General features: G+C 45.5%; 2 protein-coding genes and 1 long non-coding RNA gene across 4 annotated transcripts in view; 1 reads left to right on the forward strand and 2 right to left on the reverse strand.

The window, feature by feature from the left end:
• The first annotated feature begins 238 nt into the window (after nucleotides 1-238).
• Nucleotides 239-1149, forward strand: Gm51656. The gene is made up of 3 exons (XR_003948077.1): nucleotides 239-336; nucleotides 756-826; nucleotides 976-1149. It is a non-coding gene; the product is annotated as a predicted gene, 51656 (long non-coding RNA).
• A 6022-nt stretch (nucleotides 1150-7171) lies between these two features.
• Nucleotides 7172-14910, reverse strand: Rnf7 (ring finger protein 7). 2 transcript variants are annotated; one of them, NM_001311135.1, is made up of 3 exons: nucleotides 14650-14910; nucleotides 10193-10240; nucleotides 7172-8087 (listed from the first exon to the last, which is right to left on the reverse strand). In NM_001311135.1, the coding sequence occupies exons 1-3, from the start codon at nucleotides 14815-14817 to the stop codon at nucleotides 8031-8033; spliced, it is 273 nt and encodes a 90-aa protein (NP_001298064.1). In that variant the 5' UTR covers nucleotides 14818-14910; the 3' UTR covers nucleotides 7172-8030. The 2 variants fall into 2 exon arrangements, with proteins under 2 accessions (NP_001298064.1, NP_035409.1); NM_011279.3 differs by having other exon boundaries at nucleotides 14643-14910.
• Nucleotides 14911-22221: 7311 nt separating this feature from the next.
• Nucleotides 22222-26728, reverse strand: part of Gm28729 (predicted gene 28729) — a 39866-nt gene continuing 35359 nt past the window's right edge. The window contains exon 11 of the mRNA NM_001370882.1: nucleotides 22222-22682. Coding sequence (NP_001357811.1) covers nucleotides 22671-22682 — 12 coding nt within the window. The 3' untranslated portion in view covers nucleotides 22222-22670. The remainder of the gene's footprint in view (nucleotides 22683-26728) is intronic.

Here is a 26728-nt window from a genome sequence, read left to right on the forward strand (position 1 = left end):
GAGAATAAGGCCTCATGCTCACCAGGCCCAGCCAGGAAACTGGGAGCCTGGTTCAGGATGGCACTGCTGACCTGCCAGAGCAACTCTGGACTTCCCATACCGGACTCCTCATTGTTTGGGACAATAAAGCCGCATCTGTGGCGATGGAGTTCGTTTTCTGAGACTTGCTGCCAAGTGTGTGTCAGCTGATTAACTCGTGTTTGAATGATGCCATGGGGTCAGCCGCTTCCATCACGCCTGGCCATCCTCTCTATTCAGCCTGGTTTATCAAGGACACGCTGACTTTAAAGGAACTCGTGGGACAATCACACTTTAACACGGGCAGAAAACCTTTCAGTGAGTTTACTTAGGAAGCAAATAAAAAATGGTGATGTTAGGATAACTTGCTTTATTAGTATTTTAGCATTTATGAAAAAATGTACCAGATATTTTAATGTAACTAATTAATTAGTTATGAGACAGGGCCTTGCTATGTAGCCTGGAACATGGTATGTATACCAAGCTGGCTTTGAGTTTCTGACAAGCCTCCTGTCTCAGTCTTGGCCTCTTGGTTCCCAGGGTCATGTCACTAAAAGGTGCCATTGACCTTCAGGAGGTAGGGCCTTCTGGAAGTTTCTTAGATCACTAGGGACCTGGTCCTTTGTTGTCTCCTTCTGACTATTGTCTCTGTGCCCTGACCAGAAATCCAGAGTGACTGTCCACTCTTAGAACTGTGAGCTAAGTAACTTTTTCTTTCCTCTTGAATTTTTTATTAGTGTGCGTGAACATCCTGCAGTGTGTGTTTGGAGATCAGATGACAACCTGCCGGAGTCTGCTCTCCTACTCGGTAGGAAGCATGGGGAGGTGGGCAGAGAAAGGCAAGTGAACTCAGGTCACCAGGCCTGGTGGCATGTGCCTTTACCAACCAAGCCATCCCACAGGCCTGCATTTTTCTCCTTTTCTGTTAACCATCTCCTATGCTTTATCATAACACAGAGCTGACCGGTACATCTGGCATAGAACACATGGAAGCTACGGATACTGGCTGCTGAAAAAAACATGATATATAGCTCTAAAAATTCATCTATGAATGAAATCCGTGGGGGCTGTCTGTCTTCCTATGTACCCCAATCTCAAGTTCCTGCTTGACAGATTAAACTGAACTATGCAGAACAAACTTCGTCAGGTTATTCCCGAAGAACACATTCAGTGTCCAGCGAGGGCCTCCCTGAGACAATGCGGCCCAGTGGGAAGGTGCATGTGTCCTAAAGCCAGACTGCTTACACACACACACACACACACACACACACACACACACACAGCGGCCCTCCAGCCCAGACTCTGTGGGTCAAAGTGGGGACTGGCCACTTCGGGCTGCTATAGCAAATGCCCACAGGCTGGGTGGCATTTTTATCTTCAAGGGCATGTTTATCTTCTCGCCGTTATGGAGACTAGCAAGCCGGAAGTCAGTGCAGGGCAGGTGGGTGAGGATCTGCTACATCAGCCACAAGCTACTTCTCAGGGACCTGTGGCTGTCTGGCCTACGTACACAGGCAAATATTTTCCTCTTCTTAAGACTCTGAACTCTCCCCGTTCTTACCACCCTGCGTTAGAGCTCAATGTGCGAATCCATCCATATTGCAACTGTCTGAAACTGTCGGGGCTTTCCACTTTCATCAGTTTTTAATTTTGTTTGTTGTGTGTGGCTGGCACATACGTGGGGACCAGGGTACACCTGTGGGAGTCACCCCTCTCCTTTATGTGGGTCCCAGGAACGAACTCAGATTGCCACTGGCAGACTTGATAACAGGGGCCTTTATCTGCTGAGCCATCTCTTTGGCCTCTTGCTTTGGTTTCTGAGACAAGGTCTCCCTATATAACCCACTACACAGCCCACGTTGTTCTGAAAGCAGTGACAGTCTTCATGCCTCAGCTTCCTGCACCCTCACTTCTGAACAATCACCCACCACTCTTGGTGCTTCGGTAAAAATACAGAAAAGCTGAGTACAAACGAATCCATGTGCAGGCCAGGCCAGGCCAGGCCAGGCCAGAGGTGGGCTCTGGCTCCCGTCCTCCTGTGTCTGGAAATGGTGTCTCGTTCACCTGAGCCTGGAGCAGGCAAGGCTGGCTGACTCCCCCTGCCTCTGCAGCCCTGAAATCAGTGCAGGCAACCATATGGGTTACGTGGGCTCTGGAGCTCAAATTCAGCTCCCTATGCCTACAAGGCAAGCACTTTACCAACCGAGCCACGACCCGGGCCTAAGAGGGCTTCACATGGAACAAGTGAGTTACCGTGTAAAACTCCTATGTTTGATAATTGTTGCCTGTATTTTATTGAGCTACCTTCTCCAGCCACCTCAGCTTTGTCCATACCCCACCCCTTCCTCTTCATCCTCCTTTTCTGTTTTTGCTACTCTGTATATAGCTCAGGCTAGCTTGGAACTGTTGAATCTAGCCTGGCCTTAACTGGTAGCAACCCTTTTGTCTCATTCTCCTGAGTGATGGGATTCCAGGTATAAACTACCACACCTGGTTTAGGAACACTCACACACACACACACACACACACACACACACACACACACACGCACACACAAACACATGCACGCGCGCACACACACACACACACTGGTTGTATATACTGTAAGAAAATGGTATTTCAGTTCCCAGACTTGATGTCAGCAAACCTTACTTTAAAACTGTGTTTCAAAGTCAGTACTCCATAACATACCCTATGCTGTCTGAAGATAAAATACTTTTTAAACATTCTATTCGTACGGTACAGCCTCATAGGTAGTTGGCATGCAATAAATAACACATTACTCTAAGAGTAGAAGAGTCAGAGTTAATGTCAGCAGTTACAGCACAGAGGGTCCAAGATTCACAAGTCTCTGACCTGGATCTTGGCATGGAGATCTTGAGACATAATGGCAATGAAAAGCTTAGGCCCAGGCAACTTAGTACACGACTTTAATCCCGGGAGACTGAGGCAAGGGGATCGCTGATTTCAAGGTCAGCCTGGGGCAATGCCAAGTCCCAGATCCCAAGAAGGTGGTACACGTAATCTTTAATCTGGGCCACACCTTCTGCTCATGGCTTACATAAGGACATTGGAAGAAGGAAGATTCACTCCTCTTCAACTACCTGTACTTGCCAGCACATCTGTTCAAACCTACTTCTACAGAAGACCAGCTGAAACAATTAGCCCCGTGGGACTGAGCAACTGTTAGATTCCTGGACTTCCCATTCACAGCTGACCATTGTTGGGTTAGCTGGACTACAGACTAAGTCATCACAATAAATTCCCTCAATATAGAGAGACATTCCACAAGTTCTGTGACTCTGGAGAGCCCTGACTGATACAGGCAGCATCCGCTGCGTGCATTCTACAGACATCCTGAGAAACGAGAGAACTGCTGTAGGCTGTTCTAGCTCAAGGCTCAGCCTCACCCATGACCTTTAAAAAGGCAGTTCTAGATGTTTCTGCTGTCACACACCTTGGTGAGACCTAGCTGAGCCTACAACCATTTCTACCTAGGCCAGAGGGTTGGCCTAGCAGAGAGTACAAACACAACTCTCCACTTGTGTGAGGTGTGTGTGCCTGGTGGAAGCCCCCTTGGTCTAGTTCACAGAGTGAGTTGGCTGAAAGACATAACCTTGTGCTGCCCCTCGGGTACTGCCACTATTAATAAAAGGCTGCTTTTCTCACCTGATCTCTTCTTGCCTACTTCTGTAGTATGGGCCAAGCTGGTGACAGAAAGCGGCATTGAAGGCAGAAATGACAGTAGCAGTCAGAAAGGGAAGGTGCGAGTAGGGAGGCCACATCCCAGGCTGAAGGACAGAAGGCCATTAGGAGCCACTGAAAGGAAACTGCAGGTTCTGGTTGCTTTAAGAGCTCCAGAGAGCTTCAAGCCTTCAAGACAAAGGGACAGTTGACACACAGGAGCTACAACTCTGGTGCTGTCAAAGTCTTCAGATGCTGAGCAATCTTGGTACCTAGACCTACCTGGAAGTGACAATGCCAGCTAGTGCCAAGGGCTAAGGAGTCTCAACTTACCTGGCACACACAAGAGCTGCAGACACTTGGGGTTCTAGGAGAGGCCTCCTTGAGTTGTGACACAGAGGTCACCGCCTGCCACTGCTCTCACACACCAGCACTTGAGGCTTCCTGCCCACTGTGCTGGCCATCCAGACACCTCAGACAGCAGATGGGTATGCTAGGATAAACTGGATAACAGTGCAGCACTTGGAAAGTGGAGACAGGAGGACAGAAAGTTCAAGGCCAGCTTGGGGTACATAGGACCCTGTCTCAAACTGATAAGGCTGAGGTTCTACAATGATGGAGAGACTAACAACTAATAAACTTTTCTTCTTCCTGATAGGGCTTCTCTGTGTAGCCCTGGCTGTCCTGAACTCCCTCAGTAGACCAGGCTGACTTCAAACTCACAGATCCTCCTGCCTCTGCTTTGTGTGCCATCACATCTGGCCTGTAAACCTTCAACATTTATTAAGCCTTTTCTTAATATAAATCTGAAAATCATGTTACTTATTTGGGAAGGAGTTAAGGCCTCCTTGCATGTTACACCCATAGTTTACTTTTTCCTCTGCCTTCTGCCTTTTTTGTTTTTTAACTGAGAACAGTTAGGAGGGCTTTATTCCACAGAACACACTTGTACTAAAGCTTTCACTGATGACAAAGATCAGCAGCCCTTGCCAGCACCAGACTCCTTAGTTTACTTATTAGTACACATTACCCTGTGATGTTTATTCTGTCAACCTGACAGCTTCTAGAGCCACCTAGGAGCCACACTTTGGGACTTACCTGAGTGGGAAGTTTCTAGTTGGGGCTGAGATGGAAGCACCCACCCTAACTGTGGCAGCGTCGTCATCCCATGTGCTGGGGCTCTGTCCTGAACACAAAGCAGAAAACTATCTGAGCAACAGCATCCATCTGCTGCCGGCCTTTTCTGCCTGCCATGACAAACTCTCTCCTCAGACAGGAAAGTAACAGTCCTGGGCTCTCAAACAATCCAGTGATGCTGGAATACCACGCGTGGAACCTGAGGCATAGAGAGGAGAGGTGACAAATCAAAGTCAGCTTCCCCCACCCCCCTTCCCCGCCAACTCCCAGCTATTATTAAAAATATCAAACTATAGACGTATCTTTTCCCTGGGGGACATACTTTGCTGTACAGAACCTAGCCACAAGAGAAAGGATGACATAAAGGTGGTATGGTGGGTGTGGTGATACAAGGCTTCAAGAAGGATCAAGAGGTTGGGGCCAGTGTGAGCTACAGACCATGTAAAAGTGCTGGAGTAATAACTTCATGCAAACATCGAACATTTTTAGTGTTTTGGCACACCATTAAAATGTTTAGTACAGAGTTTAGAATACAAACATTTTGACTTTAAGTACTACGTACATTCTTTATATCCAAATCTGTAACCTTTTCCCATGGTTTAACAGGGTCTCTCTATATAAGCCATGGCTATGATCCCCCCATCTCAGCCTCCCAAGTGCTATTTTTCACAGGACAACATTTGGCTCTACAAAACCTTCTTTAGGGGAGTACCGTCACTTGAGCAAAGGCAGTAAGTGTTCAATCCCCAGCACATAGAGAACCTAACCTTTTAAGGAAATTCATTCCTTTGCTCTTCTGGTGCCTCTAAGAGGCGGTGGCAGTGACATATGAACAGCCCTCTGTCAGTCACTTAAAATTGCTCTTCCAAGGAAACCAGTCCTGCCTCCCAAAACAAGTTTTAGAAGTGTGAACTCAGCTGGGCAGTGGTGGCGCACGCCTTTAATCCCAGCACTTGGGAGGCAGAGGCAGGCAGATTTTGGAGTTCGAGGCCAGCCTTGTCTACAGAGTGAGTTCCAGGACAGCCAGGACTACACAGAGAAACCCTGTCTTCAAACAAACAAACACAGAAGTGTGACCTTTTTTGAATTGGATGGTGGGGAGAGCTGGTGGTGTGGGTGGGGCAGCTTATGAGGTGGTGGGGACCACGTGACACAGAGGAGCTCACTTCACACACCACTGTACAGCAGGGAACTACTCATGACAAACGGAAGCACTGAACTGCTCTTTATATATTTTATAGTTTTAAGATAAAAATCACTAATATGTAATTACAGACATTAAATATCATTTAATTACTTGGAGAGAAACCCTGCTTAATGGTTCTGGAACCCACAACTAAAGTGCCTCTGCATGTTTTTTTCCTGGTAAGAGAGTATGTACGGAACTCAGGGATGGCTGTGCAGATGAGGGCTGTCTTGCCAGCAAGGGGGCGGGGAACAGAACTAAGCTTGTTTCACTCCCCCGCCCCCCTCTACCCTCAGATCCTGACCTGTAGCAATAAACAGGGCTTTGTTATGAGTCTCACTGGGTGGAACCCTCCAGAATCCACTTATGAACTGTCAAAGCCACCTATGAACACGATGGGGGACTACTCTCTTTACAGCGAAGCTAAACACCTGGTTCACACTCTATGAATAGTTAATTACACAATGACAGGCACATTCAAATAACTGAAAACATTTGTATACTTTTAGTACCTAGAAAAATTAGAAAATATTTATCTGAATGCCTTTAGTGGATCTGACAGAAGCAAAAATCTCAGAGAAACCAAATTAACAAGAGCATAGGCGAGGAGGCAGCGTAGTGCGCACCTGTAATCGCAGTGATTGGGAGGCTGGGCCGAGGCCTGAGGCCAACCTCCATTCAAGTTCAGTCCAGCCAGGGCAGTGAGGGGCGGTCTCAAACCCTCCAGAATTCTCAATTTGAATTTTTAGAGTCTCTATGAGTATTTGTCCCCATGTATGTGTATCTCCATGTTTATATGGGCACTCTGTACATGTAATGCCCACAGAAACCCAGAGGATGATATTGGATTCCTTGGAACTGGAGTTACATAGTTGTGAGTGGCAATGAGGGTGATAGAAAATCTGGGTCCTTTACAAGAGTAGCAAGTGCTTTTAAACTGCCAAGCCATCTTCCCACCCCTGATTTTCTTCAGGGTTGGGCTGCCACGCCCAGCTCTCTCACATGAGTTCTAGGGACTGAAGTCTGGTCCTCTGACTCACATAGTATTTTACACACTGAGATATCTTCCCAGCCCTACTGGAAGAGTCTGATAAAATTTTTGTTTGCATGTTTCCAAGCAATTTTTACCGCCAAATAAAGAGCATATTAATTTTTTCAAATTATTTAATTGATGAATTAGTTTAATGATTTTAAGAGTATATATCAAACTTTAATAACTCAAAGCACAATATTTTATTAAAACATTGCATAATGAACTTCAGTGTTATACTAGTAAGCATTTTCCTACTAATATTTTGACTAAAACATACAATACAACCTTCGCAAAAACAGAAAACAGTTCTTTAGAACTAAGTGGTTGAACAATCCAGGCTTCCTGGCCAAGTCAAAGATGGAGAAGTCAGGAGACAAAGCCGTTTACCCGACAGTTACGCCATATTACAGTTTACCCGACAGTTACGCCTCTTCACTGAGTGCAGGTTAAAATCCTCATTCACAGCAAATGAAGACAGCAGGGTGGCCTCGCTTGCCTCTCTCCCAACACAAAAAGGATTAGGAGGAGTCGGCTTTTCAATGCATTTTATTTGTTACTGTAACATTCGTTTATCTATTTTTTAACCCTCAAGCATAAACACAAACAATGTTCTTCTGTGAACACAATGTTCCCACAGTCGTGGGTACAGATAAACAAAGATCATTTTCTGGTGTTCTCGCTCTTCTATGCATTCGTATCACACACACACACCAGAGGTAGGAAAGGCCATTTTTAACAAATTATCTTAATTGTAGAGAATTTCCCAAAACTAAACAGACAAATTAATAAAGCAAGCCTTTGGTGAGTCTCAAAGGCGCACAGCATCCTCTCTCTCTCAAGGATGAATCCCCTGCAGTGTTTAGTCTTTGTCCAGGGTCAGCAACCACACCAGGAGCGCCTGGGCCACCTCTCATTTGCCGATTCTTTGGACTACCCAGTCCTGCTGGCACAGAGGGCAGCGATTGTTCTGTTTCACCCACAGGGACATGCAGCAGTTGTGGAAGGAATGGTTACACTCTCCCCAGACCACTGCAAGAGAGAGAACAGCTGAGTGGGTGGCTGGGCCTGTGATCTGAGCACCAGGCGGGAGGGGCTCAGACCCAAGCCACTTGTTACAAAGCAAGATCTGTATTAAAAATCAGACAATGAAACAAATGTACAAACAAATCAGCTGACAAGACAGTTTAATTTAAATAGCTAAGTTCAGGGGGACAGGAAGTTAGGAAGGGACACATGGAGGGGATGTCAGGGGAGTGGTAGGGGCGAGCAGGGGGTGGGCAAAATCAACATATATTATATAATTATATGCTTATATGAAATTATCAAAACAAAAATTGTAAATATTCTAAAATTTTAAATTACTAAATTCTAAACTATAGTTTAAAAACTAAGAAAATAGTCATGACTCGTAATTCTGAGAAAAGTTGGGTAAGTGATCAAAACATGTTTTTTTCTATTTACAAAAATATTTAATGTGCCACTGTGTTTTGGGGGTGAAGCCACAATCCTAGATCCTAAATAGCTCCACTGTCTTAAATTAGGAGATTAAAGGGACCTGAACCTGCTAGAATCCCAGACCCCTCAGTCATGGGGCAGGCATCCTTAGGGATCTTCTGTGCTTTTATTGAAAAGCATCCTTCCTGGTTTTCATTTACCAAGATAGTGTTTTACAACTTAGCGTTGGCTATTAGAAACAGATGGTGGGCAGGACCATTAGCAGCTGTATACCCAGGGAGCTGCTTTTCTACAAGTGAGGAGTCATGCTAAGCTACCCAGCGTGGTGTGTGCACACCCTATGGTTCCAGATCACTGAAAGGCCAGCCTTGTCTACAGAGCAAGTTCCAAGTCAGGGCCACACAGTGAGACCAAAACCCCAAACCAGGTAATCAAACCAAAAGCCACCATGCCAGCAAGCGGTGTAGCACTTCATTTCACAATCAGATTTGCAGAGTGGCTGGAGAGAGGCATCTCTCTGAGCAGAGTTCTTTGCTGAGACAGAGCCTTGCTACACATATAGCCCAGGCTCCCTAGAACTCACTACAGAGGCCATGGTAATCACCCTGCCTGAGTCTTGCTTGCAGGGAGCTGGGATTACAGATGCAAGCCACCATGATCAGGTCTTGAAATGTTTCTTCTTTCCCTCCCTCTATCCTCCTACTTCCTCCTTTTCTTGTGTGTTTGAGACAGGGTTTCACTGCACAGCTGACTGGCTGAATTTGCTATGACAGACCAGGCTAGTGTTCAACTGGCAGTGATGCTTCTGCCTCTGCTGGGGTACAGGTATGTGGCACCAGTCCTGGTTCGGCAGTTTTCTTAATAGGAGATAGTATTTCTTTTTGCTTAGCAAAAACATTTATTATGGCTGGACAGTGGTGGCGCACGTCTTTGATCCCAGCACTTGGGAGGCAGAGGCAGGCAGATTTCTGAGTTCAAGGCCAGGCAGGGCTATACAGAGAAACCCTGTCTCGAAAAACCAAAAATAAAAAAATAAATAAAAAAATATGACCATAAATAAAATATATAACCAAGTCTTAATTATAATAAAAAAAGAATTTGCAAATCTATTTTATTAAGGTCTTTTGAGAAATAAAACATTTTATTATTTATTAAAAAGATGTTTTACCATGAGCCTTCTGTTAGAAGACTCCCTTTTAGTTTTAATCCTGATTTTGTCTTTAAAACTATTTTTATAATTGTGTGTACAGGACGGGAGGGAGGGGAGGTGCATGCCACAGCTTCATGTGCAGGTCAGAGGCCTTTGGGAGCCATCTCTCTCTCTATCTTAAATGGGTTCCAGAGATCAAATTTAGTTCACAGGCTTGAGAGGCGAGAACTTTTGCCTACTGAGCCATCTCCCCAGCCCCTAACATTTTATATTCATAATTAATCACTGCTTTCTGATTTCTGGTTTATTTTTTATGTACTGATAAGCCTCCACCCCATCCCACCCCTCCCCCAAAACAGGTCTCAATACACAGCAAAAGCTGGCCTCAACCTTGCCACTTCTGGATTTACAGACCTGGGTTACCACAGCGAGTTTAATAAAGCCAATTTTAATTGGAAATTCAAACATTCCCACAGAGACAGAAGAAAAACCTTGAGTTGCAAAGGCAGGAGAAAGAACGACCACGCACCAACACAGTCCTCTTGCTTGTTTTCAGCTTGACATCGAAGGCAGGCATCTGAAAGTAAACAAAGCCAATCTCGTCTCTAGTTCAGGAGGCCACTGAAGACCCAGACCCTCAAAGCCAAACAAAAGCCCCGAGGATCAGAGATGAAGAGAAGTCTTATAATATTAACTTCTCATCTAAAAACAACTCTTTAAAGAGAAATAAAATAAATGGCATTCCACAACTCACCACGGTTTTACAAGGGCAGTGATGATGTTACAAGTTCTTATGACAAAATAGCTTGGCAACTGCACTAGAAGAAGTCACCCGAGACAGAGATGCCAAAAAGGTTATTGCAAGACAACAGCTTGCTCACACACATGGATCAAAGTCAGGGGTATTTACTTTCAAGATACCACTATAAGTAAGCCATAACGGTATATTGATTATTTGATTATATACACACAGGATCTAGAAGAATACTACAGGAACTACTAAAGATCTTGTTTTTGAGATCGGGCCTCATATAGCCCAGTTATCCACTAACCTGAACTGCCACACTTGGACGATCAACCTTAAAATCCTGCCTCTACCTTCTTCAAAGTTTGGGAATCACAGGCACATGCCCCAGCCCTGTTCAGTAATGACGTTTCCACATATACTCCCTTCATTTTTAAGCTATGTGACTCTACTTGAAAGTTAAAGGCTTTTTCTAGTTGTTTTCATAAGCAAAATTCCTTTCCTTTGTTTTTGAGACTGGGTTTCATGTTGCACAGGCTGGCCTCAAACTAGATAGCCTAGGATGACTCGAACCCCTAGTCCTCAATGCAGTCACTCAGCACTGACAAAGTACTTGAACAAATTACTTAGGAGTAAATACTAAGAACGGGAACCTAAGTTCTAAATCTCTAAATTCAGCAGTTTATAAAATTCAATCAGTACTATGCTTGAGGAGCCAATGAAATAAATTCATTCTTTAACTCTATTAGTAGTCCAAATTAGCTCAAATCAACAGAAAAGGCTTTTGTTTTTAATTATGTTATGGGTCTCAATGTGGTTCTGTACATGTGCATGCAGGTGCCCTTGCAGGTCAGAGGTGCTCGGGACCCCTGGAGCTAGAGCTTAGGCAGTTTGTGAGTTGCTCACATTGGTGGTAGGTTTTGATTCCAGGTCCTCTGCAAGAGCTGTATATGCCCTTAACACAGAGTCATCGCTCCAGACCCAGAAAGAGAAAAAGAGGCTGGAGAAGAAAATATGAGTGTGGTGATTCATGGTCCCCATCAGTGAGCTAAGGAGGCTGAGGCAGTAGGCCTGCTCTGAGATCAGGACAACTCCTTCCCTTTACGTTCTTTACGCACATTGGTGTTCTGACTGCATGTGTGTCTGTGTGAGGGTGTCAGATCCCCTGGAACTGGAATTACAGAGAGCTGTGAGCTGCCATGTGGATGTTAGGAAATTGAACCTGGGTCCTTTGGAAGAACAGCCGGTGCTCTTAACCTCTGAGCCATCTCTCTAGCCCCAGAACTAGTCTCCCCGCACCTCTCCACTGTGTTGCTAACGAGTGATTTGTCCAAAAGGAAAAAATAAAAAAGAATTCTGTAAAAATAGCAACTGTGGGGCTGCTTCCTCTCCTTACTCTGGCTCAAGCCCAGGCATTTGTTTCTTTCCACACACTATTACCTTCAAACAAAAACCCCACAGCCATCCTGGCCTCTTCTATATAGATATAAAACTGCCTCCTTGGGCTTTATCCATAGTTACTAAACACCCACTCTTCTAGGATTTAAGCCTTGGGATGACAAAACAGCCAAGGCTGTCCCCCATGGAGCTCACTAGGAAATGGAGAAGGGAGGCAAGCAAACCACCCGGTGTGCTGATGACACCTGCGGCTGCTCTAGCTCTGGCCGCCACCTTTTTAATAAGTAGGAAACCAAAGCTCCAAACAGCCATTGTGAAATCTCTAAGTTATCACAAGCAGGCACTCTACTCTGGCTGTACAGGGTATAGGTGGAACCCAAGGGAGAGATTACCCACACTGCAACTGGGTGACAGGCCAACTTTGGAATAAGAAGGCAAATAAGGGGCTGGTGAGATGGCTCAGTGGGTAAGAGCACCCGACTGCTCTTCCGAAGGTCCGGAGTTCAAATCCCAGCAACCACATGGTGGCTCACAACCATCTGTAACAAGATCTGATGCCCTCTTCTGGAGTGTCTGAAGACAGCTACAATGTACTTACATATAATAAATAAATAAATCTTAAAAAAAAAAAAAAACTATAAAAAAAAAAAGAAGGCAAATAAATAACTTTAAGATTATGAAAAGTCAGGGCCTGAGAGATGGCTCAGTGTAAGAACTCTCAAACAGGATGTCAAGTTTAGTCCCAGTGCCCGGCCCAGGGAGCTCACAACTGCCATAACCCCAGCTCCAGAGGGATCCACGGGCTCTTAAACACATATGTCCATACCCTCCATACATGTGCATTCATTAAACTAAAATTTAACAATGTTAGGGGTGGGGTAGGTTGAGACAGGCTCTCTACATAAACCTGGATGGCCGTCTTAGAGATCATTAAGTAGACCAAGTTGGCCTTGAAATCAGAGATCCATCTTCTGCCTCCCAAGTGCGGGATTAAAAGGTGTGTGCCACCACGCCCAGAATAAACAAACAAACAAACTTAACTATATATATTTAAAAGCCAATCTCAGCCGGGTGTGGTGGTGTACGCCTTTAATCCCAGTGCCTGGGAGGCAGAGGCAGGTGGATTTCTGAGTTCGAGGCCAGCCTGGTCTACACAGAGAAACCCTGTCTCGAAAAACAAACAAACAAAAAGCCAATCTCTGGCCAGATAGACTGCTCAAAAATTAAAGTGCTTGCATGAGTTTAAGCCTTGGGACCCACATGGCAGGAGAAAAGAAGCAACTCCCAATACTCTTCTTCTATGTCACACTCACACTCACACACACACACACACACACACACACACACACACACACACACACACACAGAGTTCTTCTATGTGTCCGCCCCCACCACAACTCTAAGTAAATTTTGTTGTTTTTAAAGACAGGGTTTCTTGTGTAGTACTGGCTATCCTGGAATTTGCTGTTAGATCAGGTTGTCATGGAACTCAAGAGACCCACCTGCCTATGGCTCCCAAGTGCTGGGATTAAAGAATGCACCATTAACAACAGGGTAATAAAATAATGATGATGATGATTTAAAAAAAAAAAGCGGGCGTGGTGGTGGACCCCTTTAATTTCAGCACTCGGGAGGCAGAGGCAGGTGGATTTCTGAGTTGGAGGCCAGCCTGGTCTACAAAGTGAGTTCCAGGACAGCCAGGGCTACACAGAGAAACCCTGTCTCGAAAAAACCAAAACAAACAAAAAAGATTTATTCATTATTTGTTTTTAAGATGGGGTCCCACTACTTAGCCTTGGTTGTGTAGACCAGGCTGGCCTAAGGCGCACAGAGATCTGTTTATCTTTGCTTCTCGAGTACTAAGTTTAAAGATATCACCACACCTGGCCAGAATAAAATTTCTAAGCAAAGCTTGTGCTGCCTCTGCCCCCATGCCTCAGCCTCCCGAGTGCTGGCATTTCAGACATTCGCAACCACACTCAACCCTAAAATGGAAATCACTGCCCAGCTCCTAAGCAAGGATGAGGGGTGGAACAGCTGGATTTTAGTGTTTTAGTCAAATCAGATTCTACATAGAAACTAGTGTCTGGGTCTACAATTAAATGTAAAAAGTAAAGTTTGGGAGCCCTGATGAAGCAAGTCCAAAGACAAAGAATAGACTGTGGAATCTCTTGATGCTACGTTTAAAGTCTCAAAGCCAAGAAACGCGCACATTTTCAAACTGCAGAAATCTATTTCAACTACTCCCCAGTCGCCCTGTAAAGCAACCTCACAGTAATCTAAAATTTTATGTTTATGCTACCTGCATCTGGGTTTGCATACCAAATGTGCCTAATGCCCTCAAGGGCCATAATGGGGTGCTGGAGTTATTGGAACAGGAGTTAGAGGGTGGTGAGTTGCCATGTGGGTGTGGAAAATCGAACCCGGGTTCTCTGTTAAGAACAAGCTTGTGCTCTTAACTGTGGAAACATCTCTCCGGTCACTGAGCCTCATTTCGGTTATGAGACAGAATCCGTATAGTGGCGCAGGCTCGCAATTTCCAGTTTTTGGGAGGTGCGCCCTCCTGGGTTCTAAGCCAACCTCGGCTAAATGGGCAAGCTCTAATCCTGAGGAACGTGAGAGCATCTCAAAGACGAACATCCCAACCCTCAGATCTACGCGAGGGATCCGCTGGGAGATTTGCTGGCCGCAGGGCCGGAGGTTCCCCTCGGGTATCCCGGTCACGCCCCCTCCCCCCCGCCCCCATAGGAACCATCCCGTGTCTGGCGGCCCGGCCCGGCCCAGCACTCGCCGGCTCGGCCCAGCTCGCGGTCCCGGCTTCGCCTGCATCGCTTACCCATCACCTGGACCCTGCAGATGGCACAGGTATCGCACTCAACGTCCCAGCTCCACATGGCTACCGCGTTCCACTTCTTGAGAGAGAACATCTTGTCGCCTCCCGACTTGGAGCCTGCGCTCCCGGAGTGCGAAGAAAGGACGCAGGGTTCCTCGCCGTCCTCCACGTCGGCCATGGCGGCGGCGCAGAACGGCGACGCGGACGTTGGGCGCGGAGGCGGGAGGTACGGTGGCTCAGCGGGGCCACAACACACGCCACGGAGCCTCCCGCAGGCACGGGCGGGCGGGCGGAGCCAGACGGCGATGATTGGATGGCGCGCGCCAGTGACGTCACGAGGGGCTGGGCAAGGCCTGTACAGAGAACCCCAGCGCTTGCTAAAGTGGCCAAAGGCCAGTTGCTGTAGGGCAGGCCCGGGTCAGTAAGCGAGCATTGTCTGGAGTTACATTGTATTAAACTCGGGGGAGTCTCAGAAATCACATCGTCCCTGTCTTCATTTGTCTCCTTTCTCCCAAATGTAAAACTATCAAGAGTAGGGACAGAATTCTCATCACTGTAACCTCCGTATCTTACAAAATGGTTGGCCTTGAATTCAGATTCATTTATTTATTTATTTATTTATTTATTTATTTATTTATTTATTTATTTATTTTTGGTTTTTCGGCAGCCGGGCGTGGTAGCTCACACCTTTAATCCCAGCACTCGGGAGGCAGAGGCAGGCGGATTTCTGAGTTCAAGGCCAGCCTGGTTACAAAGTGCGTTCCAGGACAGCCAGGGCTATACAGAGAAACCCTGTCTCGCAACAAGCAAGCAAGCAAGCAAGCAAGCAAACAAACAAAATATATGTTTTTTTAAACTTTATTTTATGTGCATTGCTGTGAGGTGTCAGATTCCTTGGAAAGGACCTGGAGTTACAGACAGTTGTGATCTGCCATGGAGGTGCTGAGGATTGAACCCCGGTCGTTTGGAAGAACAGACCATGGTTTTAACCACTGAGTCATCCCTCCAGACACTACATTTGTTTGTTTGTTTGTTTGTTTGTTATTGTTCTCAGGTGACAGAGAATAGGTAAGCAGAAGGGCAAGAACGCAATGCTTAAGCAAATGTGTGCTGGGGAGAAAGCAGAGTGAGCCAGCCAGGGAAGGGCCAGGCAGTGGGCCCCTGGGACTGTGGTTAGGTCCCTCCCACCAGGCTTTGTCTCAGATCACTTGGCCAGCATTGAAGGAAAGCTTGGATGAAAAAGCAAAACAAATGTTCCTGCCTCGTGCTCAGCTCACGTCCACCGCCATCCTTCAGGCTACTCTTACCAACGGGGGTGGTGGTGTCCATCCTTACCGGTTAAGCCAATTAGAAGTATATGGGGCAGTGGCCGTGCACACCTTACTCTGAGCACTTGGGAGACAGCAGCAGGTGGATCCTTGTGAGTTATAAGGCCAGCCTGGTCTACAAATCAAGTTTCGGGCAACCAAGGCTACACAGAGAAGCCTTGTCTCGAAAAACAAAAACAAACAAAAAAGTACGAGTCCTTTATTCGTGCAGGACCAAATTCCGGCGCATGCCTCAGAGTCTCTTGGTGTCGCAGCTCAGGGATACGGTGTTTCTAAAGGCAAACCCCACAAAGACCACAACTCACATGAAAGTCAGATGACAGAACAATCTTGAAACGTTCATTTCTGACAGAACATGGTGATTTTTTTTTCCAGACGTAACATGAAAGTTACTTTTGACTTGTGCCTTCTTCAGTTATTTTAGTTTACATTAATTATTTTGGTTTATACATCGGGACCATGGTCCAGGCCACAGAAGTCCCAAATGTGCTGGGAGGGTAGATGTGGGCATGGAGGTGGGTGAGGAGAGGACTGAGAAGTGCCTAAGCCAATGCACAGGGAGTCGGGACAAGATGGCACAAGATGGCGTTTCTGTGGTCACTTCCTCTGCGGGAGAGTCTTTATTCCTTTGTTGAGAACACTGGGAGAGAGATGCTTGGTTTTGTTTTAGAGACTTCCCTTTAACACAAACACGTTTGAGCCCTTCAGGAAAGACCTTATTCCCATCGCGATTGAGTTTCCACTGTTTATTTCTCCACTCCTCATTCCTTCCTGCCATTCATCTTTATGAAAATAATCTTCCCTGTGGCTGAAGAGGAAAAGCTCTCCGGGGCTTCTTAAATTCAGTCCTTGGCGGCAGCCTGTGAACTACACAGCCGAGGTTAGTCAGAAAAATGGCAGGCTTTAATTTGTAGAAGTTAGAATTCACAGAAGAGACAAAAGGCAGCCTGGGCTTGGAGTTTGTACACCTGGTGAATAAAGGAAGAGGAGGTTTAAGAAGAGGAGGGAGGGCGTTAGTTTTCTTTCTGTTTCTATGATAAAGGCAGCGTTCCAAAGCCCCTGAGGGAGAAAACTGTTTGGCTTATACATCTAGATCACTATCCCTCAAAGCAAAGGCAGGAATGAACTCAGGATGGTCCTTTGGTGTTTTGCCTGCAGATGTGTGTGTCTTCATGAGGGTATCAGAAGCCCTAGAACGGGAATTACAGACTATAATGAGCTGCCGTGTGGGTGCTGGGCATTGAACCAGGGTCCTCTGGATGAACAGCCAGTGCTCTTAGCCTCTGAGCCAGCTCGGCTCTCTCCCTGTGACTCAGGCTAGCCCAGACTCTCTTCTGGACTCAGTTGGAGTCGGCTATTTCACCACTCTGTTGAAACAGCCTCCTGTACCTGCACCTCTTCTCAAAGCTGCACATGACAGTCATGTTTGCTTGGAGGGCAACCAGTCTTTGTCAGTATCCCACAGTGGCCCCAACTTGGTATTTGGAGGTGTCATTGCCTTTCTTGCAAAATTCAGCTTCCCTTCCTACAAGTTTCCCTTCAATGTCATCACAACCCACATTTACCTTTGTCCCTCTCTGCCTTCCATCCCATTCAGAGGTAATACTCTACTCATTCTTCCGTTGAAAGTTTCCAGCATCAGCTGAACTTTCCACTCTATTTCTCTGAGCCTCACCTGCTGCCTGGGTCACCGTGTCTCCCTACCCACCCTGTCACAGTGTGATTAGCACTCTCTGTAGCCTGCTTCACAATCTTCCTCTAGCTCCCCTTCCATCTGCCACCATCCTCCAAAAGATGGCTTACCTCCACTGAAGTCCTGCCACCACATTGACCTGCAACTGTCACCTGGCACCCTTGTCCAGGACCCTGTTCAGACTGGCCACTCTGACATACTCTGCCCTTTGGAGAGAAAGGTAATGACAGTCCCGAACAGCTGATTTCCCCATTTGGGGGGAAAAAATTTCACCATTTTGTCCTCAGTGATCAATCACTACTAGGGCATGTGCAGTTCCGATGAGAAACTACAGCACTTCTTGTGTGCCTTCTTCTCGTTTCTCCCCAGGTCACACAGCAGCCGTCACATTGCTACTGGCCCTTAAATTCGTCAGAGTGAACGGGACAGTTAGAAGCTTTTTTCCCTCCTAGAGACAGCTCATAAATGATTAAAAATTATTTCAAATAATAGGAGACCTATAATGTAAAAAGAAACGCAAATGCTGATAATGGACTCCAGAAGTTCTCGTGTAATTGGTTGTACAATACATTCATTCATTAAAAATTTTAATGTGGCAGAACCCATGCAATCTACCAATGAGATGCAGTTCAGAGTTTGTTAAGAGTGACGGTGGCTTACGCGCAGCCAGTCTCCTTAACACGCTAATCTCACGGAGCTAGAAGTCTCTTCTGCTGACCACCTGGCAATCTTCATTGGACTCTGTCACTGTGAGGACTCTCAGTAGCTCACACGATGGGATCATGCGGCAGCATTTGTCTTTGTGACTGGTTGGGTTAAACTGACATAATAACTTCAACGGTTGTTCATGCCGTATCACATATCAGCCTCTTAAAAGCCAAATAATAAACTGTTGTGGGTTTATAGAACATTTGATTTACCTCGCAAGGCTCAGGGGACATCTGGGAGACAGTGTGGAAATGATAAGAGACCTGAAAAATGGAGAGGAGTGCTGTGAAAGCCGACAACAGGGCATTGCCACTGCACTCATGACGTCATAACAGCAGTGGCTGTGTGTACTGCCTGCACACAATCAAGCAGGTCACTAATTCCAGTGGCAATGGAGGGTGGGGGCGGGCTGCATGTGGCTCCTTTAGTTGAAGTCTAGACAGCTAGTCTGGACAGTCTAAAGAGCTGAAGTCTATTGAGGGAAGGGGAGAAATTTGGGGTCGGGAGAGAAGTATGACACTGATTGGAATCAGTGGGTGAAGAAGAAGAGGAGGAGGAAGAAAAGGAGGAAGAGGAGGAAGAAGATGGAAGGTGTATATGCCGGGGTTACCCAAGGGGAATTGGAGGACGTATATGGCCAAGATATGTTATATATCTTGTTATATATGATTAATATAAATTAAATTGGCAAAAAATGATTTAAAAAACCGAAATCCCACTCCCAAACTTATCCATCTACTAGCCGTTTGAACTGCTTTCATCAATCGTCTATGTTGCTCCATGAAGATGGTCTATCAACATTCCCTCACGCCAGCTCTCAATTCTTTGAGCTGTATATCCAGATGTGATGATGCCAGATCATATTTCCTTTATTTTTTCTCTAGGGATTGGACTCCGGGCCTTGATGCATTCCAGGCAAGAGGTCTATGCTGAGCCTTAGTCCAGCCTCTCTTTGTACTTTTTGAATCAGAATCTCACCAAGTAGCCCAGGTTGACCTTGAACTTGTGATCACTCTGCCTCAACCCCTTTAGTAGATATGCCCCTGATAGAGTGGCTAGCCTTTAAAGATAGGACTCCTGTGAGATTATGGACGATCTGTCCAGCCATTATCAGTCTGCCCAGAAAGCAATGTTTGCAGAGACAGCTTGTTTCCCAAGATAATCTGTCTTGCTTGAAGCCAGCAATTTTAAAAGAGGCTGCAGACCTGCATGGAGCACTCCCTGACTGCAACCATCCCCAAGCTTCATACCCCGTCCTTATACAGGGTCACAGTCTCACTTTTCCTAGGAGAGAGGCTGCCCCTCACTGTATTTGCTAATATATACGGTCTTGTTTGTTGAAGGTCAGACTCTGATCTCTTTCTGCCTCTGTTTCTTTCCTCTGTCTCAGAGATCTAACAGACACCGGGCCCAGTTGTTTTTTATTTGTGTTTTACAAAAGGGCAAATTGAGATGCAATACGCTTAATTAAATGGCGCACAGCTGAAAATCAGCAGGTTTTCATAGAAAATTCTGGTTGCTCTAATGGCTGAGTACTTAATCTTCTCAGCTGTAGCATGCTGTGAAGACACAGAAAACTCTTTTAATCCTCGTTGCCATTCATAAACCTTCAGCCACACACTAATGAACTATGTGGCATTTTGTGGGGCAGTAGAGCTGGTCTAAGTTTCCTCATTTGGAAAATGTCCTAATTCCTAGGGTGGTGTCTTTTAGGAAGTTGTACCAGCTACTTGTATTGTAATTCTGACAAAATGACTCACAGAGGCAACTCAAGGTCAAGGAAGGAAAGGTGGGGGTACACAGCGACCAGAGCATGAGGCCAGCAGGTCAAAGGGGACCCCAGATGGGAGTAGAAAGATGAGTGCTGTGCCCAGCTCACTTTCTCCTCTTTACTCAGCCTGGGACCCCAGCCTATTGGATGGTGTTGCTCATTTTGGGCGGGTCTTCCTGCCTCAGGTAAGCTCCTTTGGGAACACTCACATAGAAACATCCCAAGGTGACAATTAAGAATAACAATGGCAGATGTGGTCACAGTCACTAAACAATCCTATTGGTCATATTTATAGTCTTGTTTTAATGTCTGTTTAAAATAAAGGTTATGTCTGTTTAAAATAACTTTCTTCACATTGTTTCTCATGCACAAGAGAAATCCAAGAAGATTCTCTTTCTCCCGCTCCCTCCCCCCTTTCTCACTTTACTGAGATGTCCTATAATGTTACATATGGCCCCCAAGACCTAGAATCTACACGTAGTTTCCAAATTACCCTGCTACCAAATTATTTCTGATTGATGAATAAACATGCCAACAGCCAATTGCTGGGCAGAAGAGACAAAGGTGGGGTTTAGGTTTCCTGGGGCCTTCAAGTTGGAGGAGATCCACGAAAAGAAGAAGGTGAAGGAGAGAAAGAAGCCACCATGGGTTAGGTGAGTGGACAAAAACGTGGCCCCAAGGGCTGGCCAGTTGGAGTTAAGAGCAGCCCAGATGAAACATAGTGAGTAATAACTTGGGGTTATCGATAAGAAAGTAGATTTTAATGGTGTAGAGGGTAGATATCTGCCCAGCTCCTGTGCTGTTTAAGGCTGATTGTAAATATAAAGGTTACGTCTTTTATCCTGGAACTAAATGGTTAAAGGTGGGGTAGAAACCCCAGATTGAGATTAAAAATTTCTATAACACTACATTTTTAAATGTATTTATTTGAGATAGGATCCCACCATTTAACTCTGGCTGGCCTGGAGCTCACTCTGCAGATGAGACCAGTCTCCAACTCACTGAGATCCTCCTGCCTCTGCCTCCTGAATGGTGCTGGTTATTATGTTGGGCAACTTTATTTATGTAGAATTTACTTATGAGGAAACGAGTTATTTTTAATGTATTCATGCTTTGTACCTGCATAGGGTTGTCATGTGTGGCTGGGCATTTCGGGCCATACGCCAGCTGCCTCATTTTCCAAAAGAAAGTATGAAACATCAACTGGTAAAGGAAAATGGGTTTATTATCGCTGGATTCTCTCTGCCCATTCTGTACCAGTGCTATGGTTCTGAAGCTGCCAGGAAGCTGAAGTCAGGAAATGTGAAGACTGTGACTCAGGGGGTCCTGTGAAGGCTTCCTGGGAATGCAACCCCCTCCACTGGTGCCTCCTGGCGCCTCCACTGGGCTTCCTGGGCCAATGGGGGAGTTGTGGTTGAGAACAGGGTCTTGGAGCACAGCCCCTCGATGGCCCACAACTCACAATAGAGCAGACTGGCTTTGGACTTGCAGGGCTCTTCCTGCTTCCAATTCTCCAGTGTTGGGATTACAGGAGTGCGCTAGCTCTAGTGTGTCCAGCTTAGTTTCTGTTTTGTCTTGTTTTGCGTGGTTTTAAACCAGAACATTTCTTGTCACACATTTTGCTTCTGTTGCTAAGACCAAAGAGGCTCAGCTTGCTTTCTTTTCTTTTCCTTCTTTCTTCTCTCTCTCTCTGTCTCTCGCTCTCCATCTTTCTTCCTTTCTTTCTTTCCTTCTTTCTCTCTTTTTCTTTCTTTCTCTCCTTTCTTTCTCTCCTTTCTTTCTCTCCTTTCTTTCTCTCCTTTCTTTCTCTCCTTTCTTTCTCTCCTTCCTTTCTTTCTTTCTTCCTTTCTTTCTTTCTTTCTTTCTTTCTTTCTTTCTTTCTTTCTTCCTTCCTTTTTTTCTTGACAGGGTCTCCTCTAGCCCCTGGATGGCCGTGAACTCCCTGTATAGCCGGGATTGGCTTTAAACTGGGATTGCAGACCTGTACCACCACACTGGGTTTGATTTTAATTCTTTAAGGTCTATCATTTTAGATCCTGTTTCAACGGTCTTTAGCCCCACGACACCACCATAACCAATGACTTTTTTCATTTTCCCACACATCGATCTTGCAGATGCTGTTCCTTCTTGTCATCAGCCTTCAATCAAGTTGGTGCCCAGGATAAGGAGCCTCTGCCACCCGACACACAGAGGTGCATCACAGTTCCTGAGAAAAATGGGCACGGTAACTTTCCCCATGCTAGGCATGCTAGGTCTCCCACAGCAATGTCTTCCTGGGTCACATGTCACCAGTGAAGCTTTGGCCTGCTCCAGGTCACTTAGTGGCAGCAGAGACAGAACGAAATCCACCGTTTAGAGACTGATTGTGTGACAGAATAGATTACTAAGTGGTGTTGATGAATTTTAGGACGTAAAAGCGGGTGACAGCAATGAGAAACGTTTGTGTACAACAAGCTGCATCTTTCTAGCTCTGTCTGTCTCGCCATGGAAATAGGCATCATTCATTTGGGAAAAAATAATGGCATCTGTATTCAGTTTCTTACCTGTGAAATAATAAACAGGAAGTCATGAATTAAGAAAGTAGTAAAGGCTGGGCATGGTGGATCCCACCTTTAATTCTAGAATGAAGGAGGCAGAGGCAAGCAATTTCTATGCGCTTGAGGTCAGCCTGGTCTGCACAGTAAGTTCTGATCCAGCCAGCGCTATATAGTGAGACCCTGTCTCAAAAACAAACAAATAAACAAACGATAAATAAATAAATAAAGTTAAAAGGCAAATAAGTCCAAAGATATACTTTCTTCTATCTTGACAGGGTCACATGTAGCCAGGGTAGCCTCAAACTCGCAGTGTTAGACAAGGTTGGCTTTGAATTCATGATTCTTCTGCCTCCAAATCCCAAAGGCTTCAATTACAGGTATGTACCAACACATCAGATAAAACAACTGTTTCTGTATCTTTTCTTTCTGGTACATAGAGAGTTTTATGGCTAACTTGCTAAACTTTTATGGCTAAAAGTAACAGTCTACTGGACAGATGGCAATAATATAGAAAATATGTCTTGGATTATTATTTTTAGGGGTTGTATCTTAGACTTTAATGGTAGCCAACAACATTATTTTTTTTTCTTAAAAATTTATTTATTTATTTTATGCATATGAGTATGCCACCATTGCACCCTTCAGACACAGCAGAAGAGGGCATCAGACCCCATTGCACATGGTTGTGAGCCACCATGTGGTTGCTGAGAATTGAACTCAGGACCTCTGGAAGAGCAATCAGTTCTTTTAACTGCTGAGGCATCTCTCCAGCCCACCAACAACATTCTTTATCCCCCTGTGCCACGCACTCTGGTCAAGTCAGCTTGACAGGCCGAGAGGCCTGGAAGCCACTCATGAGGCAGAGAGTTTCACGGAAACTCACCTCCTGGAGTCTGGCGTTCTCTCTAACCCATACATTCATATTCTATTCCCAAGTTAGTCTGGTGTATGGATCCACGTGCTCTCTTTTAGTATTATCCTATTATAAGTGCCCTTTAAGATTGACTTCTGACAAAGCTAAGCCTTCACCTGTGTTCCAATGTCCTAGAAAGTCCTTGAGCTGACCATGGGCTTGGAATTCAGGAAGAATGTTGCCTATTCAGTAACATTCAGAATTGCCTCTGGCATTACACTATCACTTTGAATAAAAGCTAGGTCACTGCCCTACATAGGAATTTACCATCATCTAGGAAGAAGGAAGTTTGAGACCTAAGGAGGAACCAGAGTAGATACTTAGAACTATAGATAGTTGAGTTACACCCATACACTCGTATTTACAATGGCCTAGGGGAAAGATGGACTATACAATAGACTAAAATAGGAACTATGGCAAGGGCACGAAGCCCTTGACCCTGGCTTCTAAGATTAAGTGGACCTTAGGTGGAGCTCTTTTTGATCTCAGTTGTTAACAATGAATTCTATCCCAGGTGGTTCCTGTTAGACCTTCTGTGTTTGTATTCCTCTGTTTTGTGTAAGAATCCAGTAACCTCTTTGTACCTAGCTGGTGTGTCACCCAGCTTCCTTATTGTCTTCTGTATAAAAGGTTTGATGCTCGATTTGACAAATTACATTCAGATTCTACACAACCTCTCCTGTGTGCATCTGTCTGTCATTCCATCCCACTCTTTGCCCACCTGCCCCAGAGACCCGTTCCACGCAGACAAAGGGATACAGAGGGTCTGCGGCATCCCTGAAAACACCGTATCATAAAAGGACAAAGACCTTTGAGAGATGATCAAGGTAGCACATCTGAATATGTCTGGTCTTACTTATTTATTCATTTATTTATCTCTACATGTACATATTCAAGTGGTCTGGGTGTACATGTGCGTATATATGTCAGCTGTAATTCCCCGGGATCTATCTACCTTGATGAGTTTTTAGGTTCTCTGAGATTTCGTTCAGTACATTTTGATCATATCCATTCCTTCCCCCAACTCCTTTCAGGTCCATTCTTCTTCCCTATCCACTTATGGGAACCCGTTTCTTATGGGAACCCGTTTCTTTTTTTTTTTTTTTTTTTTAAGATTTATTTATTTATTATATGTAAGTACACTGTAGCTGTCTTCAGACACTCCAGAAGAGGGAGTCAGATCTTGTTACGGATGGTTGTGAGCCACCATGTGGTTGCTGGGATTTGAACTCTGGACCTTCGGAAGAGCAGTCGGGTGCTCTAACCCACTGAGCCATCTCACCAGCCCGGGAACCCGTTTCTTATGGGAACCCATTTCTTATGGGAACCCATTTCTTATGGGAACCCGTTTCTTATGGGAACCCGTTTCTGCTGCCTGCATACTCTTGGGTGTGGGGCCATCCATTGGAACACGGTCCACTTACCAGGGGCCACACCTTTAAAGAAAACCGGCTCACTTATTCACAGGTTCTTGGCCCCAGTCATGGTGCCAAGCATGGGACTCATCTTGTTGGGTGGGCTTTAAGTCCAATCACTCACTCCCATGACACTTGTGGGTATGTCTTGCCATTATCATAGCTGGGAAGGTTCACAGCTGAGTGAGAGTGATGACTGCTCTGTCGTCCAGTAGGGATAATACCTCTGGGCCAGTACTAGCTTGATTTCTCCAAGTTCTAATGACTCAAATAAAGTGATGTTGTCAGCAACAGGGTCTTATGATCGAGCTCTGGAGGGCAACTAATAATCCATAACACTGAGGGTCTATGGGAGTTCCCTGGCCAATGACTCCAAAAGTAACCTTTTTGGGCACTGGACTTTGTGTTTGTTGTCTGTGGTGTCTGGGGACATTGTTGGCCCATTATAGAGTTAGTCCGTTTAAACTCTTTATATATGTATATGAATATATTTTAGGAAACTTCTAGGAGGTTTTTAAATACGACTTTTCCAAAAGTCCTTTGGTGTTAGTGATCCTCCTCATGTTCTCTCCTCTACCCCGTCCTCCCATCCCCAGTCCCTACCCTCCCCCCCCTCTGAGACAGAGTACCTCACTAGGACCAGGCTAGGCTCACTGTCCAGGGAGCCCCAGGAAGCTTCTGTCTCCACCTCCCCAGCTCTGGGATTATAAGTGACACCACTTTCTTTCTTTTTTTTTTTTTCTTTTTGGTTTTTTTTTGAGACAGGGTTTCTCTGTGTAGCCCTGGCTGTCCTGGAACTCACTTTATAGACCAGGCTGGCCTCGAACTCAGAAACCCACCTGCCTCTGCCTCCCGAGTGCTGGGATTAAAGGCGTGTGCCACCACGCCTGGCGATACCACTTTCTCTATGTAGTCTCCTGACTATCCTAGACCTTGCTCTGTAGACCAGACTGGCCTCAAACTCACAGAGATCCTTCTGCCTCTACCTCCCGAGTGCTAGGACTAAATAAAGGTGTATGTCGCCAACACCACGCTGGCTCTGACTGGTTTTAAAACAATGAGCCTTTCTCATCTCATTTATTTGGATTTCTGAGGCTCAGTCTGGGACTTCCTAAGTGGATGAGGGTTGTGTAGTTTTGTTACTTGGCAGTCTTAACGCTGTGGGAGGAAGGTCTGATTGAGACTGTTGAGTGTCCTGGTGGTATACAGGAATTTTCTGTTCTCTGGTAAGTCAGCAAAAAGCAATTAAGAGGGCTGGAGAGATGGCTCAATGCTTAAGAGCACTGACTGCTCTTCCAGAGGTCCTGAGTTCAAATCCCAGCAACCACATGGTGGCTCACAACCATCCATCATGGGGTTTGATGCCCTCTTCTGGAGTGTCTGAAGACAGCTACAGTGTACTTACATATAATAAATCTTTTTTTAAAAAAAGCAATTAAGAAAGAGAGAGGTCAGAGCAAAACGCACAGCTGTAATCCCAGCACAAGGGAGGCAGGAGCAGGTAGGTTTCTATGAGCTGGGGGGGTGGGGAGGGAAGGGGGAGAGAAAGAAAGGAAGAGAGAGAGAGAGAGAGAACAGGGCAATGATATTCATCTTAATGCATTTAATTGGTGTTATCGATTTTAATTGTGTTTAATTAGTGTTTTTATTGGGGTGCTTCTATTACTTCGGAGAACTCAGAAGTCTCTCATCAATGCACTTAGCACCTGTCCTGAGACATTGCG

Source organism: Mus musculus, chromosome 9, assembly GCF_000001635.26.
Source record: "Mus musculus strain C57BL/6J chromosome 9, GRCm38.p6 C57BL/6J".
Taxonomy (NCBI): domain Eukaryota; kingdom Metazoa; phylum Chordata; class Mammalia; order Rodentia; family Muridae; genus Mus; species Mus musculus.